Source organism: Haemaphysalis longicornis, unplaced genomic scaffold (genome assembly GCF_048455015.1).
Source record: "Haemaphysalis longicornis isolate Haplotype H1 unplaced genomic scaffold, Haemaphysalis longicornis Haplotype H1 scaffold_3, whole genome shotgun sequence".
In the NCBI taxonomy this organism is placed as follows: Eukaryota; Metazoa; Arthropoda; class Arachnida; order Ixodida; family Ixodidae; genus Haemaphysalis; species Haemaphysalis longicornis.
Window position 1 is genome coordinate 126,522,414 of NW_027526335.1, and position 21,968 is coordinate 126,544,381.

General features: G+C 49.8%; 1 protein-coding gene across 3 annotated transcripts; it reads left to right on the forward strand.

Annotated features, from left to right (window-relative positions):
* Positions 1-1,501: 1,501 nt before the first annotated feature.
* Positions 1,502-21,232, forward strand: LOC144173421 (uncharacterized). 3 transcript variants are annotated; one of them, XM_077701855.1, is made up of 2 exons: positions 1,502-1,548; positions 19,795-21,232. In XM_077701855.1, the coding sequence occupies exon 2, from the start codon at positions 19,858-19,860 to the stop codon at positions 20,959-20,961; it is 1,104 nt and encodes a 367-aa protein (XP_077557981.1). In that variant the 5' UTR covers positions 1,502-1,548; positions 19,795-19,857; the 3' UTR covers positions 20,962-21,232. The 3 variants fall into 3 exon arrangements, with proteins under 3 accessions (XP_077557981.1, XP_077557983.1, XP_077557982.1); XM_077701857.1 differs by having other exon boundaries at positions 1,505-1,548; positions 19,800-21,232; XM_077701856.1 differs by lacking the exon at positions 1,502-1,548 and adding an exon at positions 13,938-14,056 and having other exon boundaries at positions 19,800-21,232.
* The last annotated feature ends 736 nt before the right edge of the window (positions 21,233-21,968 follow it).

The window sequence follows — 21,968 nt, forward strand, 5'->3', positions numbered from 1 at the left end:
GTCTGAGGCATGGTGGGCTTAATGGAATGGTCTTGTCTACCATATATAGGAGGCGGCAGCACTGGGGAGGGACTGGGTAACGGAACACGCGGTAGAAGGTGTAGCTATGAAAGGACCAGCACCGGCGGCAGCGCCCAGGGACGACGCGGCTGGCGGGGGCAACGAAACAGGCGCCGCAAGCGATACTAGCGCTCGACCTCGAAGGTGCCTTTGATAACGTCACGCATGAACGAACCCACGCAACACGGGTTGCGGAGTGAGAGCGTACTACAACTATATCCGAGACTTAGCAACCGAACAGCAAGATCACAATAAGAGAGAAGACATCCCAACCGATCTTCATGGGGGATAGAGGAACGCCGCAAGGTTCGGTTCTCTACCCACTCCTGTTCAACATGGCTCTCATGCCGTTGCCCAAGCTTCTCGAGTGAATTTATGGCCTAGGCAATGCATTGTATGCCGACGACATCACCCTCTGGACTGGGAGGGCAGGGTCGGATGGATGGATAGAGGACTCACTCCAAAAAGCAGCTGACACGGTCAACAGCTATGCAAAGGCCTGTGGCCTTTGCTGCTCGCCTCAAAAGTCGGAGATGACCATTGTTAGACCACGTACACCAGGGAAACGAGCAGAAAAATTGGAATCACTCTGGAAGGGATCCGCATTCTCCCGGTTCGTCAACTCAGGATCCTGGGCCTCCTGATTCAGGCAGACGGCAACTCAACGGCTATGATCGCAAAAATCAAACTCGCGTCAGACCAGATCTTGAACATGATCAGACGAGTGGCCAACAGGGGGAGGGGTCTGAACGAATCGGACACGTTGCGCCTCATTCAGGCCTTTGTTAATTTTTAAATTATGTACGCAGCACCGTACATGCAACTCCTGAAAAATGACGTCATACAACTTGACACAATAATCAGGAGCCATGAAGCAGGCCCTGGGTATTCCCATAAATTCATACACGACAAAATTACTACAAATGGCACTCCACAACACAGTAGCCGAGCTTATAGAAGCCCACCTGTCCAATCAAAGGGTCCGTCTTAGCCAGGCAAAGGCGGGATGGGATGGCAAGAATACCTCTACACCCGTCGCGGTCAATTACCCGAAGGCTGTACTGAAAAGATGGAAAGCAAACCATTACCGCGCAACATGAACCCCACAAGGCACGCCGGACGACGCGAAGCCCGGGCAAGAGTCCTCTGCAGGACCCTGGTGGAAAACGACACTGTCCTGTACACAGACGCCTGTCTACCCAAACACTCCACAAGGGCACCGGTCGCGGTCACCGGGCTGGGCAAGCTGGTCACCTGCACATCGATCAACACTCCATCTTCGGAGGAAGCAGAAGTGGCGACAGCCTTCGCACTCCTGCAACCTAACGTCACCAAGATCATTACGCACTCACACAAGCTGCGTACAAGGACTAGAGATCTGGCTGGGTGTCTCTTGCGGCACTAAAACACCGAGTTATCCGCTTCTACGCCTACGCCTCCTATCCGCGGCACCACTAAGCATAAACGACACGTACCTGGAGGCCATCGGTGAGCTCGTATTTTTTACTACGTTACGAATTTAATAAGCATGTAAAGGAGGTAAATCACAGCATAAATAGTCCATAAACAGTTCTAGACTACGGGGGAGAAATCTTCAGTTCGTAAAATAGAGTTTTCATTTCGAAAACAGGAGACAAAATTTCGAAGCGAAAGCTAGGCTTAACTGGGAAAAAATGTCAAATTTAACTTTAAATTAAGAAATAGTTTGGTGGCTTCTTCAAAAACGAAGTATAACACTGGGTTCAGTAAATTTTCTAGCATAAGGGAGCACAAATTATGTGTGTGTAATAGTGAAATTAACGAAAATTTTGTAAGGTGAGTCTTCGGGTGCTGCTGTGTGTGGAAGAATTTTTTGGTGCAACTAGGACTGCACTCACAAATGTAAAAAAGAAGAGAGCTGAGTTTTGCCTTCGGCATTGTTAGAATACGTTTGTAACACATAGAAAAGCAGGAAAGTGATAGGAATTTAGCTGGAAATTAGCAGAGAGATTCCATATTACTTATTCTCTAATATTAATCATATCGGGCTGTTGCAATGGGAGCCTTAAACTTGGAAATCCAGACGAGTAGTAATATACGAAAATCTCAGCAACTAAGTGGGCTACAGAAATCTATAACCACTTTTTGAGCCTGATAGAAGCAGATCTAGCATAAAAGAAGACCCACTTCGTCGTGAATTCAACAGAAAACTGGAAACAAGAAGGACGTTCGGGACAGTATCAGTAAGTCACAGCAGGTGGTGGGTAACGAGCCCAAAGCAGAATACAGTCAAACCCGTTTATAGTGAATTGCAATATGCACCGCGATTAGTTCGATATATCCAATAGTTCGATATAGCCGAACCCGCCAATAACGAACTTATCGTTACAATTTCGCAATCCGCGGGAGCCCCCCTCCCCCTCCTCAACTCCACCATCCCCGCATGCAAAAACGAACACAGTAAAGTAGCCGTTACCATACCCAAAATAATCCATTTATTGCAAGTATTAAAGCTACTTTCCGCCTGAACTGCCTACTTTGCAAAGAAAAAAGCGGTGATTTTTGTTTTCACTTTCGTTTTGGCGGCTTCAACTAGCATAGCATTCTCTACACGAAACATTATTTGCACCAGTTCGAGTCCGCGTCCTCCAAAATCTAAGAAGCATTGGCGGAGCACATTGACTGCCGAAAGCGCTTCATTATAAGCGTCGGACGGCTTTCACTCGCGACATCATCGGGAACGTGGGGGAGCTCTTCCCACAGTTCACCGATGCTGCTGTCTTGGTCCGGACTCGCTGACTCGCTGGTCCGGGCGTCATGTCGCTCCGTGCGAGGCGCAATGTCTAAGTCGCAACTCTTGCTCCGTGGTCGCGGCCAATCCACATCTCAATCGCCGCTCCGAGACCATGCATTTCGGCGGCCATTCCAGGCGCGCAGAGTTCGATATATCGGATGTGAACTTCGTTATAAGGAATACGTTTCCCATGTATTTCCGTAACTGAATTATTTTTGTTCGATATATAGCATAATTCGCTCTATCCGGGTTCGTTATAGCCGGGTTTGACTGTAGGATGTAGGTAGGAGAACGAGGGACTTCAGTTTGGAGCGCAAAAAGAAAAAGAAAAAGGAAAGAGACGAAAGCATGCCAGGCAGAAGGGAAGGGAAGGAAAAGGCGGATCCCGCAAAAGAGAATAAGGAGGAGTTCCCGAAACTCGGAAAGGACCAATGTGAGGATGAGTCACGGAAGCAGATTGAAAACGTGGAGGAGGAAACCTTCAAAGCTGAACTGCAAATGAAGGTAAAAGAAGTTGACGCAAGAATTCTCAGTAGCCTAATAAAAGTAACTCGAGTTAACTGAAGACGAAAGCGCAGTGGGAACATTGGCAGATGATATTCAGGAGATGAGGGGCCTAACAATAGACCTCATTGCCAGGGTGGCAGAATTGGAAGGTGAACTAGCAGCACTAAAATGCATCCCACAGAGGAATTTCGGAGACGTAACAAGGAGTAGCGAAGCCAAACGTCACTCCGACCCTGACCCTGTGGAGGAAGGAGAAAGGAGGAAGCAAAGTGTTTTGTACATCAAACTCAAAGCCACAGGGGCAAAAGACGCAGCAAAAGTAGCAGAAGCTGAACTGAAAAATAACTTTAAACCATCACAGCTTGGGTTGAAGAACGTGGCACTGCGGAAAACAAGACAAGGAGTTTTGGTCCTAGCCGATGTCCTCGCGCGAGGCTTAAACTGTTTTCCCGGTGTTTTAGTACCGTGACTACATGAAACGGCGATTACGACGACGACAGGAAACACCAACAGCCCCAGCCCCCTAAGGGCTTCGCCCTAAAAGAAACTATATAAAGTTCAGCAAAACGTAAAATTTTTAGAATCTGAAAAATATATCTTCCTGTGTGAGATATCAGGCATACGAGTCGTAAAGGTTTCCTTTAAAGGTACTGGAGCCGATCTGAGTGAGTTTTTTTATTACCTAATCACCATAACAAATGGTAATACACAAGGTATGAATGAATAGGTGAAGAATGCAACTGTTTCTTCAACCACATTGGTAAAGATTTGTCTGAGTCGGTACATCAAATTGGTTAACCTATAGATGTCTTCAAACAGACATGATTGACATGGTCCGACCAGTTCAGGTCAAATTTGAAACAAACCCCAAGGAGCCAAAGGGGTGTGTTTATTCCACAGAGCAAGAATCATAAGTTTTTTTTTTACGTTGAGCGCAATTTTAATAATATTCAGCCATATATTCAGAGAGAGAGAGAGAGAGAGAGAGAGAGAGAGAGAGAGAGAGAGAGAGAGAGACGCCTTTAATGAAAGCTGAAGCGGTCAGCCCCACTAACGGTAGGGCTTGCTACTCCAGGTGGGGTGAATACAGTGAGGTGACAGCGAAAAAAGAAAGGGGAGTAAGAGGAGAAATGCACACACATACAAATTGTACATGCTCAGAGAGTTCACAAAACCTCTTCTAGCCCTGTTTCCGCAAGAAAAGTAAGCAGTGTTTTTGTACCCAGCACTGCTTCCTCACGATTTCGCCAGGGTCCAAGGAAGTGAGAGAGTTCCAGAGGACATCCGCGTCGTAGTCGCACAAGCGCTTTCGACGCTGTTGCCCGCTGACTGGCATATCGCGAGCAGTGGCTTAAAATGTGCCTGATGTTGTCGGTAGTAGAGCACACTGTACACAATGGCGACTCTACACAGCCCAGCTTAAACAAGAAGCTCCGGGTGTATGCAACATCAAGTCGCAGCCGGTGTAACATGCCTTCAGTGCGCTTTGGCAGACCTCGTGGATACGGGAAATTGCACTGAGGGTCTATAGCATGAAGAGGCGCATAACTGCTCAGAGGATCCTGCCAAACCGGCAGCTGAAGTTGCCATCCTAGGTCGATTGCAGCTGCTTTGCTATGCTCGTTTGAAAACGGGATTCCAACGGTGAAGTTGAAGTCGTGGGCTTCTCTGGCGACCGCATCGGAGATCTTGTTGCCCGTTATACCAGAATGACCTGGTATCCACTGAAGGAAAATTTCATGTCCTTCGCGCACCGCACTTGAAAAAATTCCTTAAGCCAAGCATTAGCTTCCGATTCTAGCAGTCCAAGGTCTGGTCCTGAGAAGAAAACATCTGTATCGTCCGCGTAAAGAACAATATCAGCGGTTAAGGGAATATTTACGATAATATTAATGTAGGCGAGGAAAAGCAACGGACCGAGAATTGATCCATCGGGAACTCCGTATTTTATTTTTCCTGCCTCTGACCGAATATCATGAAGCTGCGTATATTGTTTTCTTCTAATCAGATAACTTCCTGAGAATTGACCACACAATCCACGAATTCCCGAACGAAGTTCCGACCTTCTTAAATTAAGCCGTTTTCACGCTCGGGGGAAGTATTCGCCAAATAGGTGTACGCTAATGCAACCTATACCACTCGCGTTTTATACAAATAGACAGCCTCTGCCGGGTCAGAACTCTGCCGCTGCCGACGCTGTCGTAACGATGGCACACCGAATTTACTCCATCCCTTCAGTCTCTGTCCCGCCTTCGACCAAGGCCGTGCGCAGTTTTCAGTAATAGGCCGGGTACCTACATCCGAATTCGAACACACCAATCGTGTATGAGAAGATCCTGGAACACTCGAATTGATTAATCAATGTGCCTTGAGAATGGCCACTTCGAACTGGTGTAGAGATCTGGCCGACTGCCATAGAAGGCCCCATGCACGCTCCATTTTCAGCGGGTTAACCTTGTATGAAACATTGAGTGAACTGATAACTCCATATGAACAGCGAACGTTTGTCTAAACAGGGAACCTGATGCAAGCCATGAACATATGGAAACTTCGCTTTTCCCTACCTTTCTACTTCCTGGCTTCCCCTCGTTTCCCAGAGTAAATTCTCTTTATTCCGTTCCCGTCTCAGATCCTTGATTGATTGATTGATTGATTGATTGATTGATTGATTGATTGATTGATTGATTGATTGATTGATTGATTGATTGATTGATTGATTGATTGATTGATTGATTGATTGATTGATTGATTGATTGATTGTAGGGTTTAACGCGCCGACGCAATGCAGGCGATGAGGCGTGCCGTATTTTGACCACCTGGGGATCTTTAACGTGCGCCGAAATCTCGTACACACGGGTGTTTTCGCTTTTCGCCTCCATCAGAAAAGCGGCCGCCGCGGCCGGGAATCGAACCCGCGACCTCGTGCTCAGCAGCGCAACGCCTTAGCCACTGAGCCACGTCTCAGATCCTGCCGTCGATCATCGGGCTCCTCGGAAGTTCGGACTACAAGTAGCCTCTCCACTACGACGACTGAAGAGAAGGGAAATTCCTTATGGCGGACGGCGAATTTCCAAGTAAAGCAAGTGTGGAGCCAAAAATTTGGCCGCGTATCTGCGCCTTTCGTTGCAAATGTCGACAAAAGGCGAGAGTCTTATCGGCTTTTGCCAAGTAAATGCCTCTGTTCGCTTTCCCGCTCACGTCTCATGTTGTTCCTCTTGCGTTGCGCTCCTCCCAAGGTAAAGACGCCAAATATTTGCCTAAATCATTTAAAATTTACCGCGTTCCACTGCTCCAGGCCGGGTGTCCCGATGCCGATGTTTCCGTACGGCGGAGACGCGCGTGAATTGAGGCGCCCCACTTCAACGTTGATAGAACCACGTTGCCCTACTCCACGTGCGTTCCAAGCAGAACGTGGAACCTATCTTGTGGAACCTTTTGTAACAGTTGCCGGTTTATTTGTTAAAATGGCGTCAGAAGCTTAGTGCCGCGGGCGACAGCAGGCGACGGCGAAGTGAATTTTTTTTCTGCAGTTGATGAAGTATTTAATTTCGCAAAAATCAAGCATGTATGATTTTTATAAAGGAACACTGCAAATATCACTTCTGTATTAGTGCAATGGCTGCTTCCTCCCCAGTCTCTGGGTGAATTGTACAGACTGAACCAGAGGCAGTTGAATTACCCTGCTTATCCACGGCCACTATGCTCATGGCCGGTCTGTCTGGGTATTCCACGGTGTCGACGTAGAACACTTGTTTCTCCTCTCGAAGGCGGCGGTGGAGAGCAGCCGCCCTGGCTAGGCGTCGATCAACGTTGTATACCGGGTGCATATTTCGAGGAAGGGGAGATGTACGGATATGCTCCCTCTGTGAGTCAGTAAGCATCATCTTTTCCCCATGCTGGGAGGCGTAAGTAATGTGGAGCTGTTGAAGGATAGTGCGCCCCGTTTCGCTACTGGATAGCCGTTGATGTTGTGCTATTCTTTGCGCCTCAAGAAGCTCTTCAAGGCTATTATGGATACCCATTGCTTCGAAATGTTCAGTAGATGCGGTGATGGGAATTCCAACCACCTGTTCGTAAGCTTTCCTAATAATGCAGTTAAGTTTATCTTGTTCAGCTTTTTTGAGAGCCAGAAATGGCGCGACATAAGTAATTCGGCTGATAATAAATGGAGCGTCTCTTGAATATCGCCATCCCTGCCTCCAGACATCCATAACATGATATCATCGGCATATAAACTATGTTGAAGGCCTGGCAAGGAATTGAGTAGCTGCGGGGGTTTAATCATGGCCATGTTGAACAAGAAAGGGGACAAAACGGAGCCCTGCGGAGTCCCCCTACTGCCCATCCTAATAATGTCGGATTCCATTCCGCCAACGACAAGCCGGGCGGTGCGTTCGGAAAGAGTCTTTGATGTAATTATAGGCTCGTTGGCCCACGTCGAGATCAGCAAGGTTGGCCAGGATAGCGTCGTGGCGGACGTTGTCGAAGGCCTTAGATCTAGAGTAAGAACGGCCCTGGTATCCAGCGGAGAGCAGCCGTAGCCATCGATTATCTCGTGTTTGAGGTGCAACATGACGTCTTGCGTGGAAAGTCCGGCACGAAAGCCAACCACGGTGTGTGGGTAGAGGATCTTGTTTTCCATAAAGTGATTAAGGCGAGCGAGCACAACGTGTTCAAATAATTTTCCTACACATGATGTTAGCGAGATTGGCCTGAGGCTGCCGAGCGGAAGACTTTTTCCTTGTTTAGGAATCATTGTGATTTTGGCTGTTTTCCATGCGGCGGGAATGGCGCCCTGCTCCCAACATTTATTCGTGTAATTCGCTAGGGCCTCTACCGAGCTATCATCAAGGTTGCGGGGGATCTTGTTAGTAATGCCGTCAGGCCCAGGCGCCGATTTAGTGCGAAGACCTTGAATGGCAGCGCGAACCTCTGCTATCGTGATGGCCCTATCTAGGTCAGGATTGGGATTCCCCGTATACTCAGGGAGGGGGTCTGGCGTGCTGGGGCTAATATAGCGTGCCTGGATATCACGCAATAAATCGCTGTCAGTGCCCTCGAAAGAGTGCAACAGTGCTCGTAGATTGTTACGTTGGATGAGCCTTCTTTTTTCGGCGTCAAGAAGACTTCTAAGGGTGTTCCAGGTCCTGGATACCCCCATTTGGCCATCCATACGATCACAGGTACTGTGCCAGTTTTGTCGCGTGAGGCGGGTAGCATATTCTTCGATTTCCCGGTTGAGGTGAGCAAGCCGTCGACGTAGTGGGCGATTTAGTTTTTGTTTTTGCAGACGGGCTTGAATACTAGATTTAACCTCCCACATATGGAGGAGCTTATTATCTACCTACTGGAGCGGAGCCTCCTCGGGGATGATCTTCCTGGCAGTGTTTACATGGTCATTTAGCTCGGCTATTAAGGTTTCGATGTCCTGAATGTCAGTGGGATCCGACTCAGCCGCCGCTTCCCGAAGTTGGCGGAAAGTGTCCCAGTTCACGATTCGAAGCTTCTTTCCGAGACGGCTGGGCGGACCTGAAGGGATGGTTATAGACAAGATATAATGGTCGCTGAAAAGGTTCTCGTACGTGTTCTGCCAGGTGGTATCCCGCATGTTTTTTTACGAAATTAAGATCGGGGGTTGTATCGTTGGTGACACTATTGCCAATGCGTGTTGGATAGGCTGGATCGGTAAGAAGAGTGAGGCCTAGTTGCTGGGCTTCCTGCCATAAAAGTCTGCCTTTTTTTTTGTATCTCTCTTACAACCCCAAGCAGAGTGCGGGGAGTTGAAATCACCTACTATAAGGCAAGGTCTGTTTTCTGCGATATCTACTGTTTTGCGGAAAAGCTGTGCGGAATTGTGAGGCTTACTGGCGCTGCTGTAGACATTTAAAATAAATACTACCCCCACCCCCCGCTTTCTGTCAGAGAGGAGTTCGAGAACAACATGTTCGACGGTGTCGACACCGGTATAGTGCTTAATGGCCGGTATATTGCGTTTGACAAGGGTAGTAACCAAAATTTGCTCGATACCGGGGAGGTCGGCGCTGAAGGAGCGATAGCCAGATAGTTTAGCCAGGCCGCCAGACTCTTGGAGTTCTGGTTCCGGTTCTGCAGGGGTTAGTGTGTTTAGGTATTGCCGAAGGTTTCCTCGTTTGGGGCCGAAACCCTCGACAATTCCACTGCCAGATGCAGTATTCTTTATGATGTTTGGTCCGCGCCATGATGACTGCCAGTAGGGTCAGGGGTCTTTAGTCCTTCGCTGACGGGGGGCCGGACATAAGGCTTGAATTTAAGGGGACCAGCCGCAGAGGCTTGTCTAGGAAGCATGTATGAGTTCTCTAGAGCCAGAACTTTGGAGTTCAGAGTGGCGTGTTGTTTGGTGAGTGTGTTTGCCAGTGTGGAGATCATACTTTCCAGCTTGGCAAATCGATTTTGGATTTTATATTCCAGCTCTGTGAGACTTTCTTGTTGAGGAAGAGGGCTCAGGGGCAACCCTGCTTTTCGTTTGGTAGGGGGACTGTCTTCCTCCGATTCACAGACTACCGCTACAGATAGAGGCCTACACTCAACTGAAGTACGTGCGTCCGCTGAAGGGGCGGATTGTTGCGACTGTCCTGTGGAGGGAGTAAAGCGGGCGCTGAGCTGAGCATCTTCCGCCTTAAGCTGCCTATTTTCTTCAATGACAGTCTCGAGTGATTGTTTAATGCGTGTAATCTCCTCCTCTAAGGAGGGACTTGCGCGGAGTGCCATGCTTGTGTTGTGTGTGTTTGCACTGTGTTGAGCGGGCTGAGGGGCCAGAGTTGCCCAGCTCATCTTTTCCGGTTGCACGGAGGCGTCGACCGTGTGACTCGAGCGGGAAGCGGAGCGGGAGGCTTCGCGATGTCCTCCCTTACGGCGGGATATCGAACGAGAGCAGTGCGAGCCGTTACTGTCCTTCGCCGCTGCTCCGTTCTCCGGGCCCGGGTGGAGCGGGCGGAGCCTGTGGAAGGAGCTGGAGCGGCATCGGTGATGTTTCTTGTCCACGTCACACAACTGGGCACTGTTGAAAGTTCCTTGCTGGCGATCGGAGACGTCCGATGGATGCTGAGGTCCTGGTTGATCTCGTTGCTGTCGCGACCGTTGGCGCCGTCTGAGCACAAAGGGGGTCCTGTATGTGTGACGACATTTTTAAATGCGAATGCATTTCTTAGTCGAGCCATGTCAGGCGCCGTGCGGCGTCCACGCGCCCGCAGTTGTTATCTCTCCGCTCTCACCCCCTCTCCCATAGCAACAGCTGCGAGCGCGCGCGCTCCTCCTCTCCCCTAGCAACCGGAGCAGGTGGTGCGGGCGGATCAGCGGCGAGTGAGTGGAGAGGAGGAGCGCGCTCGGGCGTGTGAGGGCGCTCGCATCGCGGGAGCTCGCCGGAGCTCCCGCGTGTGTGGGAGAGTGTAGGCGAGGGTAGGCGCGGTGCTTCGGTGCTTCTCCTCTCGACACTCGCCCCACTCTCCCGTTCGCTCGGTCGATCCTCAGGTGAAGAGGCGCGAGGCCGAGACCAAGCGGCAGCGGCGCCGGGCTGATCCCGGTGCATTCGCATTTCCTCACGATTCCCTTCGGGGAGGTGGGGTGAATTTTTTGCCTCCTGTCGGGTGATCTTTTCAACATATGGCACATTTGATTTCACAGGAAATGATCCTCGGGTGGGTTTGGGAGGGCGCATGTTTTGCAGCACTGTCTGTTAGGGCGCGGACACACATCCATTCGGTGCCCTACCGTGCCGCAGGTTGCGCACACTTCGTATTTTTTCGTATGCAAGAAACAGCGGTATTCCGCACCACGTTAGTAAACAAAGTAAGGGACCCGTTGACCTTCAAAGACAATGATCACAGAGTTTGTCTTGCCCATGCGACGTGCCTGGAGTACTGTGGGATTCTTTGAGTACACGAGGCTGTGGGTAATATCCTCAGCGGTGTCATAGCTGGGGATGTCATGAATAACTCCCTTGATGGTATCTTCGGGAAGAGCAATGTAGGCAGAAGTCGATTAGCAGGCTTCGCCAATTCGGAGTTCCCTGATCTTGTTATACTTTTCTGCCCTCGCCAGGGCGGTGATACTCACTATAATAATGTTTTGCTGGGAGTCGGACCGGAGAATATCCTCTGAGACTTGGGAAGATGGGATTGCAGCCGCGCAAAAAACACTGTCCCGAAGTTGAGCGTCACTCACTTTGGTTACATCCAGGCCATCGCGGGGGCGAATGACGATTTTGATGTCCTCCTTGGGCAGCTGTGGTTGCCTGAGACGTTCTTACCGCTGCCTGCCGCAGAATGCCCGGCGTAGTCTTTCGTCGTCGAACCAAGGCGCGACAGGGCGCGGCTATTGCGTCGGCGGTGACTTGTAAGCCAGCCAGCGTCGTCTTCATATTCTTCTGCTGAGATGGTCGCTCATTCCACCGCGACTCCCTTCATGGCCGTAACCGCCACGCTGAGGCGGGCAGAGGAAGGCGAAGCCTGCTCTGTTGTGGCACGTGCAGCCTCCATGCGCCGACAGTCGCCAGCCGCCAGCGTAGGAAGTGCCGCTGCGCTGCACCGGGCGTGGTCGAGGGAGGAAGTCGACGGCCGACGTACAAGCGGCCAGAGGGCCGAGCTTGTTGAGAAAGGGCTCCACGGGTAGCTGGTGACTTCCGGAACACGACACGATGAGTTGTAGCTAGGGATATGAGGAATGTGCGCCACTAGAAACGAAAAAACACGGAGCCCATGCGGAAGGTCTGCTTCATCGCACGTGCTGCACGTGACTCCGCTACAAAAGAGAAAGTGTGCATCAGCGGTGTAGCAGGGCGACAATTGTCAATCCCCTTGAGTGGGTATGAGCTACTCAACTGGTCGTCGCCGTCGTCCTGGTCATTTGTCACTTGCGCACGAGCCGCGCTTTCGTCGTCTTCTGCGCGAGAGCTCGGTCGCCGCAGAAATCCACCTATAACTTTCAACCAATTCCATTTTTTCTCTTTCTGCGTATAAATAGAGAGGTGTATTAGTTTCCGGTGTTTTAAGCGGGCGCATTAGCCCTTCTCACGCCCGATTCCTGGCCAATCCCCCACGTGGGTACGAGCCATATCGCCAGGAACAACAACAACAACAACGCAGCCGTGCCCACGCGCTTCGGTCACATCGGCCATCTTCTCGAACAGACGAAGCAGCCTATGCGCAGGCTTCCTCAGCTCGTACTGGCCATCGCAACGCTTTCTTACCGGTCCCCCCTACGTCTGGGTGAGTTGAGTTTTGTACGGGGGTTCCACAAAACGTTTCTGCTGCCGCTGGTACGGGTGCGGATGAGGAATTAATGGTCGCCATACACGGCCTGCAGCGTTCGTCTCACAGCCAAAGCTTCGTACCTATGAAAGCTGCGTTCGATATCCCTCTGCGCGTGGCGCGTCCCAGAATTTTTAGCCACTGAATTAAATGTTTGTTATTCGCGACTTTTCACGAGAGCGGAATTGGTGCGCTGTGCACTCAAACCAGCAACCGAAAATTCGCGAGGCTGACGCGGCTGTGATGACTGCGATGCTAACACGTTACTAAGGGCCGTATTCTGAGTCTCTCCTCCACTCGATCTATTAGCTCCCTCCACTGGGCTAATGGGGGGATTCCCCAGAGCTTATGCATGGGGAAATCGATTTCAAGGATCTCCTCGACCAGAGGCTCGAGTGGAGTAGAAAGCCCCGCCGTTTCTGGGCGAACCTTTTCAGTATTCATTAAAGCTTTCTCTCTTTTTAACGAGTGGAGGAGAGATTCAGAATGACAGGTTAAGAAACCATCGACATATCTTCGATTATTTTTTTGTTACCCACGTTGCACATGCTATTACTGAGAGACGATACTAACGTACTAATGTTAACTTAAGCGCTGCTTACCGGCGAAAGATCTCACTGCTCTGCGGTGTTGCATTCTGGATATTATAACACATTCAGAGGAGATGGAAAACATTCTCGGAGTGGATCTGCGTAAATTATTCTCAATTATCGGGGTTTTTCTTGACGTATTTTGGCAACTTCGACTGGTCTTCTCATGGTGGCAACTTCGACTGGTCTTCTCATGGTAAGGGGCCACCCAAAGATTTTCGACGCATCAAGGTGGCTAAACGCTGTCTCCATTTCGTCGCACGCACTTCGGCATCTTCAGTGGTGAATATAGGAAATAAACAAACAATATCCTGGCGTTTTGCTGTCTTGTAGTTTGTCAAGCAAACAGAATCGGAAGCTCAAAACAATCGACTTTGCCTATGACTGCTCAAAATTATTAGAATTGTGCGCTGAAATATTTGAATTCCTTGCAAGGTTTCGTTCGGAATCACGGTACGACAATATGTTCAGTTTATTTCTGCCGCTGTTCTGACTATGGAAAGTATGCGGGCGTCGGGCAGTTATCGTCTGGCAGTGCCACTAATAAATGTTTTGTTTTTCAAACGCATTTTAAGGATATCGAATTATTAAATAAGCAACTCTGCTCTAAACAAGACTTCTTATATGGCGGCGGCTTATTGTGGCAGCGTTTAGAACTGCATTCATTTGCTGAGACTTAGCTTACTCAGCTTCGAAGGTAATCTACACGCGGATGTGTTGTTCCTGGTGCATAGCGTGACTTACCACAATTCATGATTTCTTGCAGGTACATCGCTGCTTACCTCTCCCCGGGCCATCTTCAGTTTCCGCGGGGATTTGGAAGGACTCCTGCGTCAAGAAAAGTGCGTTCGAAAGTTCTACTACGTAGTTTATTCCCCTCGCAGTTTCAAAGCTTTTAATTGGCCACGGCGTCTTTCGGGTCCTTAGAACTGGAGGGCGATCGACTTCGCCGCGTTTTAGGGCGCAGCCCTTTGGCGGCCGTCTCTAAGCTGAGCCGCGTCGGCGTCGTAACCGAGTGAACGATGCAAGACCGAATAGTGAAAGAAAGCAAAGGGGGAGAGTGGTCGCAAAATTGCGAGGGATGGCTGTTCGCCGTGGCGGCGCGAGCGCTCTACGAAAGTGGGCGGTGATGGAGGGGGGGAGGGGAGGGGGGTCAGTATGCCTGCACGAGACGCTCGTCTGCGCGACGCTGGCGAAAACGTGAGGGGGGCGTGCGCGTGACTATAATTTGCGTTCGTTTAAGACCCAGTTCGCGGTCTCTTCCTGAGACGCACCCGCCGCGGTGGCTCAGTGGCTAAGGCGTTGCGCTGCTGAGCACGAGGTCGCGGGTTCGATTCCCGGCCGCGGCGGCCGCTTTTCTGATGGAGGTGAAAAGCAAAAACGCCCGTGTGTTCGAGATTTCGGCGCACGTTAAAGATCCCCAGGTGGTCAAAATTAATCCGGAGCCCTCCACTACGGCGCGCCTCATCGCCTGCGTTGCGTCGGCGCGTTAAACCCTAGAATCAATCAATCAATCCTGAGACGCACTTCGCGCCGCCGACGGAGAGGCTCATCATCGCTGCCGCCGAGAGAACCCACGAGTGAGTGCTGCCTCAGCGCACTGCTTCTGCGCCCAAATATTGTATTAGGGAGTATCGTAATCGCCAGCCAGTTTTTGTATTATGAGGCCTTTTTTTTTACGTTCTGTAACTAGTCCGCGTCTATGCCGACTCATGTGCTCGCGCTGGAAACGCGTGGGTAGCGATGAAGCGCTTCGCTTGCTCACTAAGCGCTTGAGACCACACCCAAGAGCAAATCTGGCGGCAGCGGCAAGCGTTAATTCGTTTTATGCAAGCGCGAAGCGTCACAAGTACTGTGCGCACTTCAACCCGACAGTTGACCGCGCATGTTGCTGGAACCGGAGTAAAAGCAACGCCACTACAGTAGCTTTTTAAAAAATCAGCGAAGGTTAGTTGTAAAACAGCCTTAAAGATTGGAAACCTCCATTCTGCCGGCAGCCGAGAGAAATACCTAGCCTAATTTCTGCCGGCCTTATAAAAGCACGTGGCATTTGCCTTGAAAATAGCGGTCTTGTTATCCTCCCGAACGATTTCACCAGTGAAAAAAATTAGTCCCTGAAACAACCAGACGTGGCCTAACGTACCGTAACTTAACCAATCCGATATTACCTAGCGTAACCGAACCTAACCCAGCCCAACCAGTGCAGCAATAGTGCAGGGCATCATTACAGCAATAGTGGTCCTTCGTGATGTGGAAGGGGGGAATGGAGGCCTCTGTGCGGTGTTTGTGTAGCGGATTTGAGGGTCTTCAGAGTATCTTGCAGTTAGATAGCCAATTCGATTTTCTCAGCGGCCCCTGATGAAAGCTGGGGGCATATGGCGAGGTATGACAGCGACTCGCATCGTGTACCGTGTGAGCGGCGGGAGCGGGTACGGGCGTTCTAAATTTGGGCGTGGTGTCCCGATGAGCTGGGTACCCGTCTGGCCGGTGGTGATAGGGTCAGGTGATTCATTTGTGCCATCCGCTGGCCTTCTATGACTTCTTCTACGGTATTATAAATTCCAATTTTTAGGAGGTCCTCGCTGCTGGTATACGTAACTAGTCCCAGTGCCGCTTTGTAGGCCTCGCGTACAAGGGCATCCGACTTTCCTCGTTCATAAGGTTCGAGCTTGACCAGAAACGGCGTGCAATACGTGAGCTTGGAGAGAAGCACGGGCCTTGTAAAACGTCGCAAGTGCCGTGTTCTTTCAGCCGAAATGTTTGTTACTGATGCGGCGAATGGGGTGGCTGGAGTGTGTTATGCTAATATGGAGTTGAGGCAGGAGGGCCTCGCCGATCTCATCGTGATGGAATGAGACTCCGTATTCCTAGCCTTGACTCGCGGTATGGGGGTAGACCAGAGATGACTCGGTGCCGCGGCTGCGGCTATTTTATACAAGGAGACCTAATCAGGAGGATTCACAAGGAGACCTAATCAGGAGGATTCACAGTTCAGCCTTCAGTGGTCTATCCGCTTACAATGCCTGCACTTCAAAAATGGCGTAAATGAGGCGATGTGGAAGAAGGCTATGATGAATAGTAAGGGTGAAATTACCGAGCCCTCAGGTGTCCCGTTGGCCGGTGTTATTACATGAGGGTTATATTTGCGGACGGAGTCAGATGTTTGCTTTTAATTAATGAGGAAGCCCCTAACGAAGTTGGAAGTCTTCGTTCCGCCGTTAGTGGTAATGAGCTTTTTTGGGACGGCCTGATGAGCGACCTTTTGGGTTTGGAGTCGCTGAAAGGACAGGTGTACATCTTGAGTTGAGAGATTGACGAAGACCAACATAATTATGGTGAAGAGTTCCGGACCTTCTAGGCAGGCGGTGAAGCGTTTTGGCACTTTACTCGTTCAGAGAGAGAAAGATGCTTATTGAAAAGAAAAGGAGGTCGGCCTGAGAAAGTCATCTTGGGCCTGCTACTTCCCACTGCGGGGAGGGTACTGGGGATAAAAAGAGAAAGGAATGAGTATGGGAGGTATGGGAAATGACTATGAAATCTAGCTAGAACATCCGAATGCACGAGATTAGGCAGGTGGGGCGAAGCAATGGAGCCTAGGTGGGCTTCTTGGATTTTGCGTTTAGGGCGATGTCTGAGTGTTTTCACTGGCCCAGCACAATGAGCTGGTCCCAGTGGTGATTTATTTATTTGACAATACAACACTGCAGGCCAATAATCTGGCCCAAGCAGGTGTGGGTAGAACGGGGAATGCACGGCACAATTCGCATAAAGAAGGTCACACATTGACAAGAATGATTAAATGTTTTGTCCCCAAAATTTAATAAGAGAAATGTTTTTCTAACTCAGCGACGAAATTGAAACAAAGGAATAATTGTGCAGGAAGCGAATTCCAACCTTCAATTGTTTGAGGGAAGAAACTGTTCGTACAGCTATTTATTTTTGCGAAGATTGGAGCCAATGGATGTTGGTGATTGTGACGAGTTCTCCTCTTTGCGAGAGGTTTTACATAATCGGGTAGCTTCTTTAAAAAAACTTCTGAGAGACAGTTGTGTAAGAATGCAATACGACTAATCATTCTGCGAGTTTCCATGGTCTGAATATGATTATATTGCATTAACTGAGTGGGGAAGTTCTCCGTTTTGTACTTCCCCAATATAAATCTCGTGGCTTTGCGGTTGACTCTTTCTAGTTGAATTTTACCTTTTTTTTCGTATGTGGGTGCCATATTACCGCTGCATGATATAATTTGCTCCTTAAAAAAACTATTACAGGCTAAAATTTTAGTACTGGCCGGAATGCTTCTGAGTCTTCTTCTGAGAAAATATGGCTTGCGCACTGCGGACGCACGGGTTTTCGAGATATGGGGTGACCATTTTAAATCGACCGTCAATGTGACGCCAAGGTATTTGTAATTTTTTACCTCAGAAATAATACAATCTTGAATTTTATAGAAATGTGTGCTCGTTACCTTTTATCTGGTTATGCGCATCATTACAGTTTTTTTTTTTCATTTCATATCCCATTTTTCACACCACCCGTAAATAGCAGAAATAGCACTTTATAGTGAACAATGCTCGTTTGGTGATACAACCTGTTTTAAAACAACACAATCATCCGCGAACGACCGCAATGAAACGTCTGCCGGAATGACAGAAGCCGAATCATTCACCCAAATTAAAAATAACAACGGTCTAAATACGCTTCCTTGCGGAACTCCAGAAGAAATACTACATACATTCGAAGAACAATTACTAACATCAACGTACTGGTTTCTACTCATGAGATAAACTTGTACCCACCGTAAAACAGACAAAGGAAGTCATATAGATTCTTGTTTGCGGAGAAGTTTCCCATGAGGTGCCTTGTGAGAAGACTTGCTAAAATCCATATTGTAGAACCAAATCTTCAGTGCCTTGGTCCAAGCGCCTGAATAGTCTATCGGTGGTCATGTCTTTTCCCGAGGTAGTATTTTGGGAGGGACTTCGTAGTGCTTGCGGCAATTACGAACGGGTGAAAGAACCTTCTGCCCCGTGTTCGGAAGAGGGGATGGTGTGCCGATGTATAGCTGATGAGGTTGGCATTGATCATTTGAATGCGTTTTTTGGGTTCTAATTCACTGTTTCTGGACTTTGGTGACGGATCGAGATAAGGTGCTGTCAATAATGTGGCGCGTGTGTTATGTGCGTTTGAATACTGATTGTGCCCTTTAGCTGGTCACAAAACGAATGCCAGTTTTGTTCCTGTTTGAGCTTTCTTGGTATAGCCTTTGGCTCCTTGCTGCTGGGCTACGCCCTTTAACGTTTTCTTGTGGCGCTGACGTTGTGAGCACTTGACGGGGCATCGGCGGGCATCCCGTATATATCCATGAATCCGTATTCAGGTATCCCGCCATTAAGGCTTCTGCGGAAACCGTTGTGATTTTCTAACCGATAGAAATTCGTACTAATGCTTATACTTTTATTATTACTCAGGTTGGGGTGCAGCTAACCGTACAGGGTCACAAAAGGCAGAACTGTCCAGAGAAATCAGGCTTGTGTACCCAACCTTAATAGCGTCGGACGAGTTTCCGTAGCCAACGACACACGTTTGCCTAGACCTTCCTCTGCTAGACGTCTGTCAAGACATATTCGCTCACAACATCTAAACATTAAAAGCGCCGAAACTAACACGACAAAACCAACAGAAGACTGCGCACTAGAATTCGCCGGCCCTTTTCCAATAACGCAGTTGAGCGCCGAGGGGTGTCGTTGCCTGTTCAACAGTGTGGTCATGAAAGAAAAAAAAAACTTCCCCCTTCCCGGCTCCTTTCATTTGTTTTGCAGCATTGACTATATCGTAATCCATCGAAAACATGGAAGTACTTGCTTTGTAGCTACTAATAAGCTCCGGGAATTAACCCTCATTATACGAGTTCACAAATAATCGAGCAGAAAATGCGCTGATGTTCCACTTGTCATTGTTTTATCAATTTTGTCTCTGAGCGGGTATGTTCACCTTGTACGTATTGTGCGCTGTGCAGGCTAAAGGAACGCCATCTTGAGAATATTGGTATCCTTGTTTCATGTCTTTATAGTCCTTCCAAAACGCAAACCAGCATTGAAACATTCAGACACAATATTGTAAGCTCATCCGGGAACAAGTGGGTGGCAGTGGACGTGTCAAAAAAAAAGAAGCCTCAGAACGCATCATTATTTTATAAGGGAAGCGGCGGGAAAAAAAGGCATTTATAATGCACATTTTCCAACGAAAAAGATACATCGCGTGGCTTTTCAGCTGTTTTTCGGCGAATTTGCATGCCCCCTCGCTATAGGGATAGCTCCCGTGTGGGAGGCGTACGGAGAAAACCCTCCCCGGCGTAATTACGAATCTCCCCGTATATACGCCAATCGTACAGCCCCCATGCGGTATTTTGCGACGATGCTCGCGTTCTGAACCGAGACGTCCAAATGCTTATAACGCTGTTCACCTACTTAATTCACCCACTTTGAGGGAAAGCTTGTAGGCTGCAGCAGAAGTTAAAACTGAGCATGGAGATTCCAAAGGCGCCACTTCTCGATCTTCACACAGCATTTCTTTGCAGCGCAGGCGGTGAGGACAGAAAGCCATTCACGAGGACACAGAAGTGCCCCTGCGATCAAGGAAGATGAACCCCGTTCCAGGCGGCGCCCAAGGATATCTGCCAGCTGGTGCACGTACAGGCGGAGCCGTTCCGAGGACGGTGCCGACCAGGCATGAAGGTTCATCGCGGCGGGCGGAAGCTCGCGACCTCGGAAAACGCGCCCACGACCTCCTTGACACGGGCAGGCACGAGAACGCCGTTGATCTGTACACACGGGCCATCGAGCTGGATCCACATGACGCCCGGTACTTTGGCGACCGGGCGTACGCCTTCTGCGCTCTGCGCAAATACGAACAGGCCGTGGCCGACTGTAAAATGGCCATAAGGCTTCGCCCCTACTTGTCGAGACATCGCATTCAACTCGGTCGGGCCCTGTTTGGCCTCGGGCACTATCAGGAGGCCATAAAGTCGTTCGAGTGGGTGCTGCGGCGGGACCCGACCTCGGAGGAAGCCGAGAAGGAGGTGCACGCCGCACGCGTACACCTTCTACTGTCCATGGGCTTCGACATCGAGGAGGCCGATCGCGCGCTTCAAGCGAACGGGGGTGACGTTGAAAGGGCCGTCGACGCACTGAGGCGGCCTCCGAGGGTGGGCCCGAAGACGGACCCCGCGAATCCGCGAGGGTGGCGCTCGCTGCGGGTGCGCGGCATCACGACGGAGGTGACCAGGGACACCCTCTGGCGCCACTTCTCTGCCTACGGCTTCCTCGAGGCAGTCCAGGTGCGCCACGAGCGGAACCGCGCCCTGGTCACTTTCCGCAAGCCGGAGGCAGCGACTGCCGCCATGAACTCCATGCAGGGCAAGGTGTTCTGCGGCCAACGGATGGAGCTTCGATTCGCGGACACGCCGTCGGCGCCCAGTCAGCCGAAGCCCGTCGACGCTGACCCGGGAGTCGGAGGATGGGAGCAGGCTTCGGGCGACGCTTGCGCGGGTGCGGTCGGGGGCGGCCTGGCCTCTTCGACGGCGAGGGCCCAAACGGTGCGCCCAGAGTTCCGCGCCGAGCAAAACGAGTGCCCATCGTGGAGGCAGCTCGGCTGGTGCCGATACCGACTAAACTGCCACCAGAAGCACCTGCTGTGGCACCAGGGTATCGACCGGAAGCCGGCACCAGACGATGAGAGACCTTAGGTGCGCTGTTCCCGACCGGAGGCCGTGCTCCTGTTCAAAGTGAACGTTGAACGTGAAGCGGCCGCACAAGTGGTGTGCACTTCACTCAGTGTTCTATCGTGAGTTTTCGGATGCCTGCTTGAAGATTCAAGCTTAACGAACTCTGTTTTTTCGCCTTTGTTCGTGTTGTTCAAAGTAACAACTTCGTGAACGATCCGCCCGTGACTCGGTGGTCCTTGAGTTTTTTTTCTAGCCTTTCTTCTCGAGTACTCCAGAAGTTTTCAACATTATCCTTGACATCGCTCGTCTTTCCTTATTAAAATGCCATTGTGGTTTTAATTTTTGTGTGCATTTTTTCTGTTCGTTCCGCGTGCTTTAAAATGACTATAAAACATTTCCCGTTACGAAGAATCACATTAAGGATTTGCACTCGGCGTGGCAGGGACTTCTTGACTGCGCTAGCAGTGGTATTGTCATTTCATAACTTACCGTCCGCATTGAAGTTGACGGAAGCCTCGTCAAAAGCTGCCGCGATGGCAGAATGGTGACGGGGCTTGGCGTGTGGTGGGAGGGTGTGTGCAGTTCACGAACGCATTTTGTCGAACCGAATCTGTCACACAACCGGAATCTAACTGCTAGCCCGGACACCACTGCTGTATCAATCGGAATAATTGCTCGTAATTTTTGAGCGTAGCTCCTAAGCGCCCGCCCCTGTTGAAGGTGAAAATATTTTTTTCTAGCTGGATTATTGAACCAGAGATTACTTCTAGCTAGAAATAGGCGGAACTTCTAGCTAGAAATTTAGTTTCTAGTTCATTTCTAGCTGGATTGAGATTTATTTCCAGCTAGCATTTGTCAGTCCAGCTAGAAGAAGAAAAACCCGCAAGCTGGATATAATCGTCTCTAGCTAGACTAAGAATTTTTCTAGTTAGAACCTGTCGATTCCAGCTAGAATCTAATTAGTCAGACATGAAGCGCTGCACTCAAATTTTGCATTAGGGACTATCGTAATCCTCAGCCAATGAAAT

Excerpts from the sequence above, each read along its gene's own strand:
- LOC144173421 (XM_077701855.1), top strand. The coding sequence starts at position 19,858 with ATGAACCCCGTTCCAGGCGGCGCCCAAGGATATCTGCCAGCTGGTGCA.